General features: G+C 43.6%; 3 protein-coding genes across 4 annotated transcripts in view; all 3 read right to left on the bottom strand.

The window, feature by feature from the left end:
* UBA2 (ubiquitin like modifier activating enzyme 2) overlaps nt 1–202 on the bottom strand; it is a 17,508-nt gene extending 17,306 nt beyond the window's left edge. The window contains exon 1 of one of the 2 annotated variants that reach the window (XM_042027664.1): nt 27–202. In XM_042027664.1, coding sequence (XP_041883598.1) covers nt 27–170 — 144 coding nt within the window. In that variant the 5' untranslated portion in view covers nt 171–202. The remainder of the gene's footprint in view (nt 1–26) is intronic. The other variant, XM_042027665.1, reaches the window with a different exon arrangement.
* A 1,371-nt stretch (nt 203–1,573) lies between these two features.
* PDCD2L (programmed cell death 2 like) lies at nt 1,574–7,200 on the bottom strand. Its single transcript, XM_042027663.1, has 7 exons — nt 7,086–7,200; nt 6,826–6,989; nt 6,646–6,715; nt 5,173–5,612; nt 4,023–4,136; nt 2,242–2,390; nt 1,574–1,722 (listed from the first exon to the last, which is right to left on the bottom strand). The coding sequence occupies exons 1-7, from the start codon at nt 7,194–7,196 to the stop codon at nt 1,592–1,594; spliced, it is 1,179 nt and encodes a 392-aa protein (XP_041883597.1). The 5' UTR covers nt 7,197–7,200; the 3' UTR covers nt 1,574–1,591.
* A 2,445-nt stretch (nt 7,201–9,645) lies between these two features.
* LOC121664389 (fatty acyl-CoA hydrolase precursor, medium chain-like) overlaps nt 9,646–19,268 on the bottom strand; it is a 9,865-nt gene continuing 242 nt past the window's right edge. Inside the window, exons 2-13 of the mRNA XM_042027662.1 lie at nt 18,161–18,365; nt 17,198–17,342; nt 16,620–16,753; nt 16,153–16,306; nt 15,159–15,260; nt 14,218–14,322; nt 13,400–13,540; nt 13,229–13,315; nt 12,106–12,253; nt 11,787–11,918; nt 11,421–11,493; nt 9,646–11,018 (exon numbers count right to left, since the gene is read on the bottom strand). Coding sequence (XP_041883596.1) covers nt 10,847–11,018; nt 11,421–11,493; nt 11,787–11,918; nt 12,106–12,253; nt 13,229–13,315; nt 13,400–13,540; nt 14,218–14,322; nt 15,159–15,260; nt 16,153–16,306; nt 16,620–16,753; nt 17,198–17,342; nt 18,161–18,365 — 1,598 coding nt within the window. The 3' untranslated portion in view covers nt 9,646–10,846. The remainder of the gene's footprint in view (nt 11,019–11,420; nt 11,494–11,786; nt 11,919–12,105; nt 12,254–13,228; nt 13,316–13,399; nt 13,541–14,217; nt 14,323–15,158; nt 15,261–16,152; nt 16,307–16,619; nt 16,754–17,197; nt 17,343–18,160; nt 18,366–19,268) is intronic.

The following is a 19,268-nucleotide window of genomic DNA, read 5'->3' as shown; positions in this document are numbered from 1 at the left end:
GCCCCCGCCCCGGCCTCGACCCGCACCACGTAAATGCTGCTGAAGCCGGTGAGCACCAGGTTCTTGAGCAGCTCGCAGCCGATGCCGCCGGCCCCCACCACCAGGACCCGCGCCTGGGACACGGCCTGGGCCAGCTCGGGGCGCAGCGGCCCCGACAGCGGCGCCGCCATGACGGACACGGCGGCGGCTCCGCGCGCCTCCTCACGGGCCCGCCGGGACAGAGCGCCGCCCGCGCGCGCGCAGCGCCCCCCGCCGCCCCGGAGGGCCGGCACCGCGCACTGCCCGGGGAAGCCGCGGCGGGGCAGGAGAGCCGCGAGTTCGAGCCCCGCTCCAGCCGGGCAGCCCCAGGGACGCATTCCTGGTGCACCAGGAGATTTTTATTTGTTATAGTCATTTTTAGTATATTTGTAGTTCAAATATACATATATAATATATTTATATGTTTAATATTTTTATATCTGATATTAATATAAACAGAGTTCAAGAAGTTTTTGGACAATGCTCCCAAGCACATGGTGGGATTCGTGGGGTGACCTGAGCAGGGCCAGGAGTTGGACTTGGTGATCCTGATGGGTCCCCTCCAACTCACCATATTCTATGATATTTTTAATATATTTATATTTATTTCTAATGTATTTTTATTTTTTATATTTATTTTTATGATTTCACCTAAGTTAACTAACTTGCCTCTAGAAGTTGACATGGTAAGCTACAATTCTTCCTTACAAAGTTTTGCAAACATTCCATCACCTTTGTGTGTCATTTCCTCTCCTCCCCACCTCCCCTTATTTTAAACCCACACCTTTAGTGCATTAATTTCTGTTGCAGCATTAAACCTGTACAGAATGCTCTAAGGACACTTAAACTACTTTTCCTTCAGTCAGATAAGACACTGCAGTTCAGCCTAAGCCAACAGGGAAGGCACAGGAGAATGCAGATGGTTTTAACTGAAGCTGCACCACCACACTGTGGTACCAAGGCAGGCGCTCAGCCCGCCCCAGTTCTGTACCTGTGAGAACACAAGAGTTAACTCACCCCTCCGCCTCCTCCCCACCCAAACCCACGGCACTGTCACAGCTCATTTAACCACACAAATGGAACTTTTCCTTCGCTGGAAAAACACAGAAAAGCTTCATGCTGGAAGGCTGCAGGGACAGCAAGGCCCTTCAGCCACTCGCCAGTGAATTTCCAATCTGTGGTCAAATCAAAGCAGAATTGCTTTTTAAAATCAAGCTGGCATTAAGTTCTCCACTTCTAGTATGGATGAATACTTCCAACATATGAGAAAGGTTTTCTCATTGCAGTTTTCTCCTTTACTTCTTTCCCCAAATGCTGAGAGTAACTAGAACCGTGAAACAATCTCTACACCTCAACTTCCATGTGTAACTTAAGTACGCAAGTTTTGTCACCACATTTTAGAGGCATGCTAATAGATTTCAATCAGTTATTCCTGGAAATAAGCACAATGCCATCAAACAAATTTAATTTTTCATCACATCTGAGGAAAATTCTGTTACCTAATTAGACACTTGTAGTAAAAAAAACCCCAAAACACACCAACAGACTTTTCATCTACGCAGAAAAATACAATTTATTTAAATAATCTCTGATCTGGGTCTTCTTGTACAAAAATAAATTCTTCAAGAGGGGTTTGATGATTTGTTGGCCAACAGCTTCTCTCACATGTGTAAACTATAACAGTTCCAAATTCCACTGACAGATCTAAAAACAAAGCAACAAAGGTACATAAGGGTAAGAAAAATGACATAATCAGGGGCTATTGCTTACCACTACACTTCAGTCTTTGCACAGATTATTAATTCAGAAAATATTTCTCATATTCAGTCTCCTCTGTAAATACCATTTTCCAATGTTAACCACGTTAAAGGTAGCCAAATCGGAATTTTCCAAGAGATTTTTAAGTGTCTGCAGTCTTACCTCACAGCATTTATTATTTTCCACGGCCTCCTTTAAGAGACAATACAGACAAATTATTCCCAAGGCCATGGAATTATCCCTGATTCAGTTATTAAAGTTCACTACTGAGCGAGCCAAGCTGCAATCAGAGCCTCCATAAAGCAGAGTTCTCTCTTAGTTCAGTGAAACCCATAATGGAGACAGCAGACCCTCTGGAACACCACCACTGTGGTAAGCACATGTGGGAAACAACCCAAACTGCAGTTCACTACACTTTCCCACAAAGAACACTGTTAGAAATATTGATTCAAGTAAGTCAAGCACCTGAGTCACTCTGGAGCATGCTGACCAGTGTGGGCATCAGCTGGAACTCAAACACTCTGCTGCTTCCACAGTTACTGCAAGCTGGGATATCCTGGTCGAGGTTGGCTGGAGGACGCGTTATGAATAAAGGTTGGCCACCCCAAGAGTATCTGAGAGAAGACAGGGAAGAAAAAAATCATTATTTTTTTAATATCTAAATTTGATAGGAAAACTTGTATGTTGGCAACAGTGTCCAGGATTTGCTGAGATCTCTGAACCTGCTTCAAGTAAAATATGGTTGTGAATCAGAATCATTGCCTCAGCTACAAAGGAGTCACTAAACAAAGAATAAAGATGGGGAGGGGGAAATAGCTGGTAGGTTAATGCTTGGAAAATCTTAAGGAAAGAGCTGGATTTAAAGGAGACAAATGCTCTGAATGGACACCTCCAAAATATGCTGTACCAGAACCATTTCATTAAGCAAACCACACTTTCCTGAAAAATGGAATCCTAAACAGACAAAAGACATAAAAGATAACATTCAATAAGCCTTAACACAGAATAGGTCTCAAAACCACGGTAGCCATGTCTCAGAAGTGATGGTTTATTTGTAAGAGCTCTCAGAGCTTCACAACTAACAGGAAACAGACCAAGGATGGTTTCCACTGAATGCCAAGCAGATTTGGTGCTCTGCTGAAGGGCAACAGGGACCCTGCAGCCAGGAGAAATGGGAGTCTAAGAGCACACTGACAGTGCCCAGGGAGGGCAAAGGGAGGCTACGGAAAGATTGTAACCAGGGACAGCCCCAGGGAGCACCAGAGCTGACCTCTTAGAGGAAGGGCAAATTCAAGGAGCACAATACTGCAAAGTGACAGATCCAGTGAAAAGCTGTCTGAAAATGCTACTTGCACTCTGCATTAGAAAATCTCCAGTATAATCTTTGACAGTTAATAAAAGTGTCTCATGTTCTTTTCTGTCTACGCAGCCACTCAGACTTTTAACTCCTCATCAAAAAGGGACCAGTTAGTTCCACCTGGTACTGGAAAGTTGGTAAACAAAAGCCCTGCCACTACACTTAGGCAGCCTTACCAGACAGGCAGCACTGGACTCCCTGGAACACTTGGTATGATCCATGAAAACCTGTATTTTCTGGTACTATGAATGACTTAGGATTTACTCTTTGCTATACTCCCAACCAGAATTAACTCCTCTCCCAGGAAGAGCAACTACTCTAAGGTTACACCTGCTTCTGTTCTAGGAAAAGCAACAGATTTACAAGACCTGAAGACTGCTGGGGGCTGAGAAGTGTCCACAACAAGCTGCAGAACTGGGGCTTTAAAACAAGCAATTCCTTGCTTCAGTCAAGGACAGACATTAGAAATTCCAAATAGGTCACAAAATTTCAGAGGTGCAGATAGCCTTGTCCATCTATCACAACAGCACACCACTGTGTGTTAGACTTCCACCTCAACACTGTCTCTTGAAAACCTCTGTGCTTGGATTTCAGTGAGGCTTCAAAGACAGTCGGGGTCTTCTCATCAGGTCTTATGTCGAAAGTCTCCCACAGCCAGAGCTACGGTCTCTGATCCTGTTTGCTTCTCATGTACTTAAACTCTGTATAAAGAAAGCCCAGCCAGGGACTGAAGTCTGACCAGAGACATGGCAACAGCCTCCACAGCAGGTTTTTTTTAATTAAGAAATTAAAACATACACATATTTCCAATTAAAGAATTCATTTTGATGTACCAACCATCCATGCCAATGACTTGTATCTCCCTGTTACAACCAGATTATCAACATACCTTAGAATCTGTTCAGGACACACAGATATTCTTTTCATGAATTTATGGAATGTGTGGTCCCAGCTTTTGACTTCACTCTTCTCATATTTTTCATTACCATCTTCACCTGCAAAGCTGTAAGAAAACAAGAAACAAACTGTCCAGCAAGACTTTCAGTATGACATGAATGTTTTAAATAAGGAATGGCTAATATACACTCACATTAAATTATACTAAATACATTGAGAAAAGATATACATGTTAAGAGACAATTCTTGTTAGAGGTTGTAAGTGCACATTTTCCTTCTAGTTCTTTGGTTTCTGGTGGCTTAACTACACAATTACTAGCAGTGTTTCAAACTATCACATGTGACTCAAATCCACCATGTACCTGCTTTATTCCATCAAAAACCCCTTCCTTTAATAACATCTCAAAATTTTTTGTGGTTTTAAATTATGATGTTGTCTTTTTCAATTTTGAATCAAGCATAATTAAAGTTCTATGATTCTATAAAGGTCAACAAAACTCAACAGGAACATCACTGCTGAAAAGTTTCCTGTGCAGATTCTGGGACTGACAGCAATTTTAGCTATAGACAAATTCAATGTTGTCCACAATTCAGGCACAAGTGGCTGAAATGTAAGTGCTCACTGTGACCACCTAAGTTAAATACTTTACTAAGAAATTATTTTCGGTAACTGCTCAACAATTGTTTTTCAGGCAACCCTTACTAAACCTTCAGGTGTCTTACCATCATCCCAGTCTCTAGCCAAAATCCCTAAATAATCAAACTCTTAAAAATGCAACTGAAATACAAGAAAAGCTTTAGCCCTGTAAAGAAAAAGCCATGAAATGTCATGATATAAAGTCATGCCATTCAGCATATATATTGTGTCAGAGATGAACCATCTGTTGCCCCACCTGGAGCCCACGAACACTCCAAGTGCTCAGTCACTCAGAAATAGCTGCATCTTTGAGTAACTCCAGATTTGACAGCACTGGGTGCACTGTTCTGTTCCTCCAGCACAGCTCTACACAGCAATGGTTTCTGAAGGAGCTTCCAGACAAAATCATTCAGGTTCAGTGAGAGTCCCATTTAGATTATCAGTAAGCATACAGGAAACTACACAATTCCTTCAGTTTCACCATGAAATCCAGACCTGTTCTCACCTTTCTGACATCATCTGTTCCAAATCAACACACTCTCTCTGCTGATACTCCTTCAGTAGCTTATCTGCATGATGTGTATCAAGGAAACCCATGTAGTCTTCCTCATCCACAACATTAATGTAGAAGGGCTGGAACACAGGAGCTGAACCAGCCGTTGCCATCACCATGTCCTCACTGGCTGCAGGGTGTGTGTCCTGGGGACCTGGGCCATCCATGCCCTCACTGGCTGCAGGATGTGTGTCCTGGGGACCTGGGCCATCGGCAGCCTCAGACAGGTGGAGCTGTTGGAACTGGGATGTAAACTCCACCTCGCTGCTCACAGCTTCGTTTAGCCCAAGCAGCTGAAGGGAGGCACGTGCAGGAAACTCTGCTCCATCACAGGCTCCCCAGTCATCTGCATCCTCACACCAATCCTTTGCAGCAAAGTTCGATTCTTGCTTCTGAGAACCAAAAAAAAAGAGAAGACAACACTGCCAAGGTTTGCCATCCTACTGCACTTCAAATTCAGCTTCTAACAGATGAGAGAACTGAGACCTTAAACTAATGCTCAGTGTTATTGCACCCACTCTCCTCACAGTGGTACTTCCCAACACACCCACATTTACTTCTCACACCAGCACAGTTATGGCAAAACCATCTCACACTGGAGAATCAGAACAAGAATTCATCAGGCTTTTGAGTGGCCCTTGTGCCTCCCGCTGCCATGCCCTGGCTGTGGCTCAGCCCCTGCCAGCTGCCTGGGCAGCTCCAGCACCACAGGCAACCCAAAGGGCAGAATACAGAAGGAAATAATAATAACAACACCATCATTTTACCAGAGTAAAAGCTCATTTACCACAGGCCAAGATTTCACATTGCAAATGCATCAGCTGAATAAACCCTTCCTGCCTGCCTTCACCAGTGTGGTGCCACCCTACTCTTCCAATCTGCTTTAGCCAACATGCCGTTTTTCCTCACAAATATATTAACAATAATTGAGTCAGATTAATGTAAAAGCCTGTGTTAAATTTAAAGAGATCAATTTAAATTAGAAAACAAAGAAAACAGCTTAAAGATCCAAACCTAAATAGTATAGCCTTTATTCTTCAACTTCAAGCATCACTTGAAGTTGAACATAAAATGTAGCTAGCTGAACTAACTAAAGTATTAAGTATCACTTTTGGCCATACAGCTGGACTGCAATCTCCACTTAAAAACCCGCCTGACATAGACACAAACAGGAAGTTAAACACTGTTTAACAGTCTTATAGTAAACAGTGTAGTACAGTGACAAAAATTCCATGACTATGACTTCTCCACACAACCACAGAGCACGACTGGAAACCATCGCAGAGTGCAGCTTCTGGAGGAAGGTTATGGTTACTTAAACAAGGAGATGTAGGGTGTGAGCTCCTGCAGCTCAGCTGCGGCTCTGGTTCAGAGTGTCCTCCCTGCAGCCCCGGCGCAGCCCGCGCGGGCAGAGCTGAGCTGTACCTGTTTGCCGCTGAGATCTCGGCTTTGATTCTCCTGGGCCTGCGAGTAATGGGAGCGCAGCACCTTCCAGCTTCGATGTGCGGGGCAAAGAGAAACAGAGGGTGAGGGGGGGACCACTGACCAGCAGCGGGAACAACAATAACAATAACACTGGTAAGCACCCGCGGCCCCCGCGCTCACCTGCGGGCGGCTCCCCAGCAGCGCGGTGCGGCGCAGGCGAACACGTGGAGCGCGCGGTGCGCGGGGCCGCGCTCCAGCGGGCAGTACACCTGCGCCAGCAGCAGCAGCGCCCGCCCGCACCGCGCGCACCGCGGCGGGCCCGCCCGCACAGCCGGCATCCAGTCCTGCAACACCGACACCACCGCTCAGACCGGGCCGGGACACGCCCCGCCGCCCCGGCCGGGCCCGGCCCCGCCAGCCCAGCCTCGCCCCGGCCCTACCGCGCTGCCGCCCAGCTTGTTGGTGGCCCATGGAGGGAGCGGCCCCGCCGGGCCCGGCCCCACCATGGCGGCGTCGCGCAGCCCCAGCAGCACCGGCGGCCCGCCCGCCATGGCCCCGCCGGCGTGCGCGCGCCCGCGTGTCCGGCGTGCGCGTGTCCGCCTAACCCGCGGCGCGCGGGCCCGCCCGGGCCGGGAGCTCCCCTCACGAGAGCTCCGTCCCTGCGGCCGCTGCTGGCGCAGGGCAGGCACAGAGCCTGTGCCAGGGAACACGGTCCTGTCCCAAAACGGGCTCTGTCCTGCGACAGGCCGAGCCGCACAAGAGCCCTGGCATATGGTTTATTTACACTTCTGCGGAGAAGGGGGCACTGGGTGGCAAATCCACCGAGTCAGCAGCACGACTGGCAAACCTTTCCACTCTTTACAACTTTTAGCAAACAAAGATATTAATGTGCATTGGTTACAGGGTACATAGCTCTCTTATTAATTAGTATTCTATCTTCTATTAGTTAATGAGTCTCTTTGCCTCTCATGCTAATCAGCGCCACGATCTATCTGTCTGCCTGTGTGTCTATCTATCTATCTATCTGTCTATCTATCTGTCTGTCTGTCTGTCTGTCTATCTGTCTGCCTGTGTGTCTATCTATCTATCTCTTCCTTTGGCTCGGCGGTTTCCTGTGTGGGTGGTCCGTGAGTTGTGGTCCTGATCTGCCCCTGCCGGGATTCCCTTGCCCAGTCGGAGCTGATTTCAGTACAGTTGCTGAGTTGGCTTTATTGGTTTCTTCCTTGTCTTGGGGGTTCTGCCAAATGTCCTCGTGGCCCGTAAATTCTGCATTCTCTGTGTCCGCTCTCAGAAAAAAGCTTCTTCCCAAGCTTTGTTAATCTCCCGCTGGGCTGAGATCAGTGAAACATGTCCAGCCCTAAACCTTAACAAGGCAACTGGGCTGACCAGGAATTTGTATTTCTAACACCTGGACATCACTTAGAGCTTGTTGGCTGCTCTGTTTCATGGATTAAATCTCCCTCCTTGTTAATTAGGCCAGAAAATTACAAAGATCAAACAGCAAAGAACATCCTATCTTAATAAAATTGTACATATTTCACGTTTTGCAACATGATGACCTGAGAAGCAGGACTGGCACAGAACAAATATACTTGGTGACCAATTGGAAAGGCAATTATAGAAGTTATGGATAATTAATACATTTTAAAAAAAAGATTAAGGCTTTCACTGACAGAATGGGAAAAACAGAACAGCAGTAGTTCTTGCTGAATATTATCAGTAAATATACTGCTAAGAATTTCTTCAAATATAGGTGCAACTGGAAATCTATACCAAGTGGCCATTAATACTAAAGTTATGAAATAAAATGAGGTTTGGGACATAATGTAAGAATCTGCTACTTAAACATATCCTATACATTGTGGCCATGGTGTTATTCCTTTCTCAGCTGTTTGACAGCGTGCCAGTACTTATATTTGGGATTTAAAATGCACAGATGGACAGAACACTTCTTCTCACACAGTCAGAAACTATTTTGTTATCATCCGTGCCTAATAAAATACCTCCCTTTTACACAGGAGTTATTCTTATGGCTTTGCATTCCCAAACACACAGGATTTCTTCTGTCTTGGGCAAGATAATAATTTTGGTGAACCTACAAGGAGAGACACGTTGATTCAACAAACAAACAAACCAATAATAGACATAAAGGCTGTGTCAGACCAAAACAAGGGAAGGGATAAGAAATGTGTGACACAAGCAGCAGTATGGTTGCTGCAGTCAGCTGTTACTAATTGTATCAAGTGGTGGTGTTCACAAGTCAGGGAAAATGCACAAAAGGGGGTGGCCAGGGAGTGTAGATCACGCTACTCAAGGTCCACAGGTGTGCAAAAGCAAGTGAAGCCAGAGGTGAGGAGGAAGAAGACACCTACAAAGGGTCAACATCTGCAGGCAGGAGCTTGGGCTGTGTCACTGTGAGGGCCCCTCCTGGGGTGCTGTAGGATGTGGGAGCTGGGCACCAGTTAAAGGGCTAGTTAGAGTATTGCTGATTGTTCATTGTCATGAGGAGAGCTCTCCAGGATTCCTGGATTCCCAGATTGTCTGTTTCTTTGTATCCTGCTTGTCATGTAACTTGGCAAAAAAGCCACTTCACTACCTGTGCGCCCTGACCCATTCCAGATGTGCCGAGAACGTGGTCGCAGCTGTGGGAGACTGGGGGTGCACACTCTGCATGTCAGCAGATCTTTGTTGATACTGAGCCAACAACATGCAGCGAACACCACCAGCCTTTGCTCTCCCCTCTGCCTCCGTGGGCATCTGTCGTGCCAGCAGAGCTTCCTCCCTCCAGCCACTGGACTGGGGATTTGCCAGGAAGGGCGACGGGCTGCCCGCTAGCCAAAACAGAAGGAGCCCAGAGGTCCAGCTGCACCCTCTGGTACAAGGCAGCACTGAACACGAAAAAGGGTTCAAGAGTGAGCTGCTCACCCGATGGGAGCTACTCCTGGGCTGACTGGAGGGCACGCACAGGCAGAGGCGAAAAAGGAAGGAGGGGACTCCTCATACGGATTCCACAGACAAGATTTACTGTGAAGGTACCAGGAACGAAAAGCCACAGACCTGAACGTGTCCAGGGGTTTTATAGTGGGGATAGGAAAGGTGAGGATAAGGGACACAGCCAGTGAGATAAAGGGAAAGAGGCGGGGTTGAAGCTGAGGGAACTAATGGGATTAACACATAGGCGGGACTTAGGGAAAGAACCAATGGGGTGTCGAGGAGTACAGAACTTTCTAGAACTAATACATAGTTAACTAAGAGAAATAATATTTATAGCTTCATACATAAAACAAGATGGGGAAAACATTAACCAATCACATAAAAACATGTAGATTACAGAACTGGGGGGTTATGGGTTCTCACCCTAACTGCGAGTGAGTGGTTAAACTTCGGTGCCTGACCGCCAGGTGTTGGTCTTAGTTGTACCTTCAGCGGTCGGGGTGGTTACAGCCACCTGCACTGCTGCAGAAGGCTTGAAGGACACACAGTTACACCCCATCTGCAAGAGCCTTAAGCCTCAGGTCCTGAACGATTGGTACTTGAAACCCTTTAGGTTGAACAGAGAAACTGGGTGTGTTTCTGGTTTCTTGGGTGTGACAACCTCTTGGAATTAGCTTCTGTCAGTTAAGTGAAAGAAAAGGAGGTTCCAAAAAATCAAAGCAACATTCATTTATAACAATTCACAAAGCAATAAAACAACTAGAGATTTTCTGTCCTCTTTTGTGAGATGTCAAGTCCATCTCACAGACGTAGTTTGATGGATGCTCTGCTCCCTACAAGTTATATCCAGTTAGAGAAAGAAGAGGCTGTAGGAAGGACAACTGACCATGTTCTTCTGAAAGAAGAGAGGAATAAGCATGTAAGGTAGTCTGACACTTATGGTATATTCGGTATAGATAATTTCTTACAGATTTCAATTCATGTGCCCATTCCCACCTCATTATTCAGTCTTGACATGCACCGAGTAGGTACTGTGGTCTGTTTGAACCTAAATGATTGTGGGAATTTTTTTCTGCTTCTTCATTAAATAGTGATTTTTAGTCAGACGAATATTCTGAATTCCCCTTGTTTCTCCCCTTTTGCTGTGATCAGGACAACAGATTACACGACAGTGAGTTAGAAGGTGATTATTACTCTGCATCCGGGCAAACTCATTTTGTTTGACTTTTCTTTGGGGTTTAAAAGCAAACTGTGTCCTCCACAGCTCTTATAGATCTGTGTGTTTTCTTTCAGTCTGTGTTTGTTTCGTGAGTTGTGCCCAAAACTCCACTCTGTGTTCTTTCAGTTTTTCTGCTGCCTTTTGCTGCAGGTCTATTCCCAGGTATCTTTCCTCCAGGTCATACTGAGGCCAATGGACCAAGCCTTCTCCGTTGGGATTTCTGGAAATAATAGTACAAAAAGTTAGCTCTCCGTTTGCCAATCCATTGCTCTCTGACTGCTTGGGTTCAGAGCATTTCAGAAAACCAACATGAGCCCAGATTATGTGATTCTGGGACCTGAATAAACGGGCAGTTTTCTATGAAAATGCCCATCAGTGGAACAGCGAAAGTGTGGTAGCTGCCATTACTTTTAGATCTAAAACTCCATTGCAGATGGAGTAACAGCTCTTAGATTTTTTTTTCTCCTGTCTGCAGGTTCATTTAAAACACCATTAAGAACATAAGTTGCTTCAATATTTATCTTAAATTCTGACAAATTTCTAGGAACCAGCTTCAGGCAGGTGAGTATATTCTAGGCAGCACAGCCTAAACTTGAGCTGTAATTAGCACTGTGATTCTCACCCATTTTTAGCAAAGTTGGTCCAGTATCTCATAACAGTTCTGCTAAGTGTATTTTCTTCTTTTGTAGCATCTCCTGCAAAGGGAGAGATGAAATAGCCACATTAGAAAGTAAATAATCAGTAGCGGCTATATGAAGTGCAGCAGGCTGTAGTCACTTCTACTTGTTGCCCTGAGCTATTGGAGTTTTTTCTAGGAGAGAACTGCAGATGAATGGTTTAATGAAAAGTATCTGCAACCAAAGACAGAAAATGTTTATGCCCATTACAATGCTTATAAGAGAGAAATTCTATTCCAAAGCCCTGCAGTAAGTAAAATGAGTAATAATGAGGTTCTAAAAGGAATATGGAGTAAGCCTGGATACATCACCAGCTAAGAATGGCTTTCCGAAGACAAAGGCAATCTCAGCTCCATGATCTGCTTTTACAAACGCTGGTACCACACCTTCCGCTGAACTTGGTCGATGTTGGAATTCGTAGAAGTAGACTGGGTTGCCTGCATCTGGAGGATACAGAAAAGTGCTAGTTTGAGAGCTGAAAATACCTGCTGCAAAGATGATAAACTTTCATTAACAACTGTTTTGGTTAAATGAAACACTACCAGTTCTCTGGATAGTGAGGAGTGCTGCCTACTGTCCACATGACCCCCAGGAGAGAATTCTACAATTGCTCTAATGCTGCTGAGTTACCTCTGTGGTATCTGGCCACTTCCACAGCTGAGATGACAAAGAAGACATCTCCCATTGCCTCCAGGAGGCCATCTCGGACCTGAGCAGGGCTTTCTGCATCCCCCATGTACTCCTTGTACACTCTGTCAACAACTTCAGACGTAATACCCTGAAACAGCAATAAAAAGTACTTATCATGATGATGAATATTATAAGGAGTAAGAGCAGTAAATGAGTGTGGCATCTGCACATCCCTGGCTGAACCCCAAACATCACCTTTCAGAGAAAATCCTCAGCTGTGTCAGAGCTCAGGACTGGAGTTACACAGCTATGGATGTTGGTGTTCTCAGGGAAAAGAGGGATGCAAGATCAAGGGATCAAACACCTTTAGATAAACAGCAGTCAGTGATGCTGATTTTTCTCCCTTCTGAGGGAACAATCCTCATAACAGCAAAGAAATCCTGCTGGATTTCATAAAATCCATTGATTGTTGTAGATGACCATAATTTCTCCCTTTCAGAACAAGCCTGGGCTCTGCATTTCTAAGTTCATGGTGGATGTTTGTGTCACTGAATGACACCTTGCAAGTACTGGCCCTGTTCATAGAGTCCTTAATTCTTACCTTTTAATCAGTATTTTTCTATATAGTGGTTTCAGGAGAGCACAAAGGCACCACAAAGCCAAGAGATTTGTGAATTACAGGGAACCAAAAACTCAAGAAACCTGAACATAGGTGTCAGTTCACCCTAAACCTCTCAGGTTTTCCTTTCTAGTGCCCAGCTACTGCTTTAGGAGGTTGTGTCCCACAGGTCTCCTGTCATACCTGCTGGTACTCTGCATGTCTTGGATAACCTGGGAGTATCTCATATGTCCCAGAGACCTGTGTTTAGGTACCTGCATCACTCCTGGATTCCCACAGAACTCCTCCTTTTTAAGAAGAGGGACATTTAGACTAGAAATTTAGAGAGTATTTTCAGTCACAAGAGGGAACAGGAGTGCAGTGCTTCTCTGCCCATTTCTGCCTGATGGCAGGGAGCTGTACAGTAGAATGGCATTTCCCTGTGAAATAGATCCTTCCAGGGGTACAAACAGAGCCAGAACAGCAAAGAAGCAGCACTGGGTTATTCAGGAAATGGTCTCTCACCTTAATGAATAGTGCTAAGCTGCTCTGTAAAATTCGACGTGCAACATCTTTATCCAGACCATCCACAAAAGGAGGAAATTTCATCATCTGCGTGATACAGAGAATCATACTTATTAAAACACTTTGTATTTACAAAGGGATGTTTAAATAACAACACTGTAGGTCTCTTACCATTGGAATTCCCCATCCAAATTCACAGTTATTTACTCCTATTATGTAGGGGACTGCATTGATTGATTTTTCAGATAGTAATTCCGTGGGACTCTTTGGAAAAAATACACCATCTACACATGAACTGATGAAAAAGGAATCCTAAACAATAAGGGAAAAAAGAAAAAAAACTTCATTAATACATTAATTTTGCTTCTAAAAGTTTAGATTTTTACTCCAGTTCCAAAGGGAAGCCTAATGAAAATAGAAGTAGTAATGGTATCCAAGCCATCTTAAAATTTTCTCTGACGGATTTTCTGCACTAGGCAGAAGATTCTGTGAAGATTAACATTGTATTTCTAATGCTTGTGAAACAAAAGTCCAAAAGTCATTATATTGAATTTACATCTTTTTTTAGTTCAATATTGCCATCCATGTGTGGGACGGTGGGGGAAAAAATCAACTTCTGTATTGAAATGTCAAAGGCACGTGGAGTCCAGTATTGTGATAAGAGCTTTTAAGTAAGACACAATACATTATTTGATTTTCAGGTTCTCCAGAATAATCTGTGCCATTTTCTTTTCCTTGCCCTGGTAGAGCATGGCAGAAAACCACAGGTAGCTCCAAGTGCCTGCAGAATGGAAGGGCAGTAACCTGTTTGCACTTTTCAGGCAAGGCATCCCTGCACAGCTGCAGTGCTGTCATGTCCTGAAAAGGTCAAGAAAGTCAGATTTTACATTCACTTCAAGTTCTCCTAATATCACAGCGCACAAATAGTATTCTCTGTTACGAAAAAGTCTGAGATGTCAGTTAAATGCAAGAAGTATCATTTCACCTACCATCTTCAGTGCTATCTGTACTAGCTCTTCTTCTGTTTTTTCTCTCAAGCATTCAACTATTGCAGCTGAACTGGATTTTTCACAGCCAGAGACAGCAGCAATTTTCTGCAAGCAGTAAAAACAAACAGTTTTGAACACATTTCCTATATCTGGCTCTATGAGATGCCGAGTCCAGCTGGAGGAGATGGAGCTCCTGCACAAGAGTTGCTGGAGCCTGGCATGTCCCAGCTCCAGAGGGAGGGATTTGGAAGCCCTCACAGCCCTTCACACCACAGGATGGGCAGAAGGACAAAACCTCTGCCTCCAGATTTTTCTTGATACAGAAGTATTCCAAGATAATAATTCTGGTAAATAATGTGCTAGGCTGAGAAGGCTGGGTGACATAAATGAGTTAGAGAATAAACCATCTACAGGGTAACAGAGACCACATTCTACCACTCTTGGTGATGTCCTTTTGGCTGGAGTAACAAGCTGTCATTAGAGAGAGCTGTCTCTTTTATATCCCAGGTTCCAGGAAATTGTTTCTTTAGTTGAAGAGAAAAGAAAGGGGTTGAAGCCAGTACTTCTCAAATTTAAAAATTTAATGAAGTCTTGTTTATTTGCACACTACAGGCATCAAACAGGAGGGGAAGAGAAGAATATTCAGAATCTGATACCATTTTCCAGCCAAAAATTATAGGTTGACTTTTCTTGAAGACACTACATGTTATACTATTCCTTTACATTTAATTCTTCCCTGCCTTCTCTCTTCTTCTTTGTGGATATTTGGGTGTTTGAACATCATCATTAAACATGTACTATTTGCAACAGAAATACTGTCTTTAATGACTGTGTGCTTTGTTTCACAAGGAAAAAACCATGTTTCTATATTTTTGGAATGAACAGTTTAAGATATGCAAAACTATCTGGAAAAAGTGATTAAAATTACCACAAATACTCACTTGTGCTTCCTCTTTAGGCTGGTCAGTGAACAAACCCAGGCCTGCAGTACCACTCTCTGAAATGGCCTTGTGGAACAAGCCCTTGGCCAGGGGAGATAAGACCTGTGGAAAAGCAAGAACGAGCGTGACGAGCGCTGCGTTCTAACTAGCAGCTTCGGATTTCAGTATCAGCAGTAGCCATTTGAAACATTTTGAACGCCCGTGTCGTAAGAGTGTTACTGTGTAGCCGCTGACCATAGTCCAGCTGAGCAAAGTGCTTCGGCAGCGCTCTCAGGGATCAGGAGCTCAGCTGCCTGTCCCCTCCCCCGGCACTTTGCTTCCAGCGCTTCATGTCACTGCACCGCAAGCCAGGTACAGATTGAATGTGCCCAAAGCAGTCTGGCTATGCTGCAGAAGGGCAATAAAGAACTATTGGCCAGAGGAAACAGGAATTTGTATCCCATGTACAATGAACCCTGGTTCAACCGTGTGATCTGCACCAAATTGTGAGGGACTGCAGAAGGAGAGCGTCGTAGCCAATGTGCTCCATGTTGATACAAAGATTTTACACAATCGCTGGGTCACAAACTGCAGGGCTAGTTCAGCTATCATGACTATTCACCTCGATTACTTTGCACAAGTGGCTGTCAAAGCAAACAGGGAATGGGCAAGGGTCCATAACTCCTTTTAAAGGACTTTTCTCATTAGGTTAGACTTTGAGGGAATTTTTACATTAAAAAAAAAAACCCCAAACCAACCAGAATTTAATTCAGCAGATCAGTAATAACATTCTGGCACTTAACTACAACATTTGAGTATGAAAATTACAGTTTCATCAATCAAAATCTGTATTGTTTTGCTGTATTGTTGCCTTACTGCTGTATCAAAGACCCAGGTGATTTGTCACTGTAATACCATCCCTTTTCTCTCATTGACTTCTCATGGAGATACTGAAAATGGATGGTGGGGTTTTTTTCCCCTAAGTAATTAAAATTCAATATTACTGTGAACTTACAAGAGCAGAAACACTGATTCCTCCTGCAGATTCTCCAAAGATAGTGACAGATCCTGGATCTCCTCCAAAATGTATGATATTTTCCTGAATCCACTGAAGAGCCGCTACTTGATCTAAATATCCCCAGTTACCTCGGGCATGCTCATCACCAGTGCTGCAGGGAGAGAACAGATTTGTTTAAATGCTCAATGCAGGCAAAAAGGTGAAGGAAAATACAATCTGTGGTGTGAAAAATCATCTGCCATTCTCTACACAACTGACAAATGAATGGCTCGGAAAGCCCTGAGATTGGAGCAACCCCTCAAGAACAGGTCTGGAAGCTGCCTTGGGACTGGAAATTGTTCCCAACTCTTGCAGATGCAATTCAGAAATGTTTCTTTGCATAAGCAAGCCTTCTGCGCTTCACAAAGACTTTGCAGACATCATTTTGGAAGTCACTTAGGAAAAACTGAGATAAAACATCTTACCTAAGATATCCAGCAATACCTAATCGGTACTGAATTGTTACAACCACAACATTGTCAAAGGCTGCTAATGCTGAGCCGTCATAGGATGAAGCTGCTCCAAAAACTAATCCACCTCCATGGATCCATACTAACACCTGGAAAGAAAAAAAACAGGATCAACCCAGCACAGGTATGAGCTCCCAGTGATAAAAACTAAATACAACCCAAGATATATTATTTTGTGCTGTTTCACTCCCGATTCTTTCAGATTACATTTCACAAATGGTAGAAATCTTTCGAATCTAAGGCCTACAGGTCTACAAATTTGCATGATTTTGTTAAATACCTACACTGTCACAGTGCCCTGTGACTTTGGACAGATTATTTAGAGTCAATCAAGCACTGCTTAGCTAAAATGCCAATACAATTTTTCTTGTAAAATAGTATTTTTTGTCTCTTTAATTTCAGTTAATATTTGCTGGGGCAAAGCGTTGAAGTTTATCATCACTACAGAACTGCCCTGTATGTCTGCTCATGGCACAGGCTGTAGGTTTGCTGTCAGATAATTTTGCTCACGGTGTTATAAGGATTTTGCTTACAGGCAGCTTCTCCTGTTTTCCTGTAGAAACGGGTGTGTACACATTCAGGTACAAGCAGTCCTCAGACACTTGGAGAAGAACTTTCTCTTTTCTATTGGTAATAATGTCTGAAAAATATTGTCCTTGTACTTTATCCTGTAGACACCTGAACAAGTGAAAAAGTAACAAGCAACAGAATTAACTAAAACCTGAAAGCTATGAAGTTTTTTTGTACTTCCACAAAAAAGTGCAAAACAGAAACTGATCTCTAGTACATTTCTGGATTGGTGGCAATTGAAAACTTTTTTTTTTCTTTTAATATATTTTCTTCCTTTGACCTGTCATTAATGAGATCTGTAAAAATAAAGACACTGCAGTACACAGTGACATGCAGATACAATTTTGCATGTTTCAAAATATCACAGAAATATATCTGCAAATACATATGGCTATAAATGACTTCAATGAAAATATAAATTAATTATTTTACATCTCCAATAGCTTTTTATTTTGCAATGGTAGATATTAGGCTTGAGACACTAAACAAGGGCAGTAGGACAACTGGAGTGAGACAATTACAATGTCAATTAGAATTGCTCTGCATTTTTATGTGCCCTTTTAAGCACTTGACTCAGCATTTTTGCCTAATGTTGTACTCCAGCGTTTCCCCAGCTTCTTTCTGTATCTACTCCAAAGGTTTATAGTCAATGGTAAGGGATAGCCAAGTGCTCCTGAGCCAGAACATTATCAGAAAAGTGCTGGTCCATCTCAGTTCATCACTGATGCCCATAAGATAGCAGCTTTTAGTAAAGAGAGCAGCTTATAAAGGTATCTTTAGAAATGCATCCACTGTAAGAGCTGCAGGTGCAACGAGATGGAACCAAGGAATTTATCTTTGTGGATTGTCCTGTGTATACATCAGTGTCATGGAATTGCACAGAGTGTAACATCATTAAAAGCTCAGTGGTTTTGTCATTGCCTTACATTGGTGGGTAAGAAGTGGCGTCTCTGACACCTTCCCATGGCTCAGGTGGCTGGGGTTCAGTAAACCTCAGTGGTCCAACTGGAGGCTTAGCAAAAGGAAGTCCCAAAAAAACATTTACAGTCCTCTCAGCTGTGTCTACTTTGAATTGGTACCCTTGGACTCTCCCATATTTGGTCTCCGCTTCTGGTTGTTCTGCTTTTTGTTCTGTGGGACAGGAGCACAAAATCACATAATTGGTCTATTTCTAAGCTATTGCCAGATTTGCTACTTAAATATACGCCTTTAATTTACTTAAACAAGTAATTTTTATACATAAAGCTTCAACAAACTCTGATCAGTTTTAACAGTACACTATTCTAATCTACTATTTCATTTCACTAATTTGATTACTAGTATTTACTCATTTAAATTTTAGATTTACTAATTTATTCTAACCAAGTTTTATTACACCTCTATTAAATCAGTAGAGATGACATTGTTTCAGCCTTGATGTTTCATTTTGATTGGTCTGTATGTATAATCTCCCTCAGGTATATCATATGTATTGTCTTGCCATACACGCATTAGTGGCTGCACATAGACCTTAATCTCTTTTTGCCCTGGGTTGTTAGATAAAAACCCAATAGATTGCTCTCATTAAGAAAAGGCAATGAACAGAGAAAATATGTTCCAGACTCTTGATAGTATGTACAGCCAGGAGAAAAAGCTTCTAACATACCCAAAAATAGTCTGGCACAGACAAATACTGTTAACATTTAAGGAAGACTCATTTTAAGATCGGTGTGAAAGTTCTTAATATCAAATTGCAGATGTGGTGCTGCAGCTGCTCGGCCTCAGCAGGCAAGATTTTGGGACAGGGATTTGATTTTGCTATTTGCGAAAAAGGCAAATAAGAGAAATGACTGAAAGCAGATTAAAAACTGAAATGAGCTTTTTGCTACTGCAGCTCAGATTGTGGGTCCAGCTGTGCACGGAGTTGGTGCCCAGCTCAGCCCAAGGTTTGCATCCAGCTCTGCCCAGAGCTTGTGCCCAGCTCTGCCCAGGGTTTGTGCCCAGCTCTACCCAGGGTCGGTGCCCAGCTCTGCCCAGGGTTTGTGTCCATCTCCG

The sequence above is a fragment of the Corvus kubaryi genome, unplaced genomic scaffold (genome assembly GCF_017639235.1).
Source record: "Corvus kubaryi isolate FWS band 111438036 unplaced genomic scaffold, C.kubaryi_AGA036_p1.0 37300, whole genome shotgun sequence".
NCBI lineage: Eukaryota > Metazoa > Chordata > Aves > Passeriformes > Corvidae > Corvus > Corvus kubaryi.
This window is presented reverse-complemented; position numbering and strand designations above follow the sequence as displayed.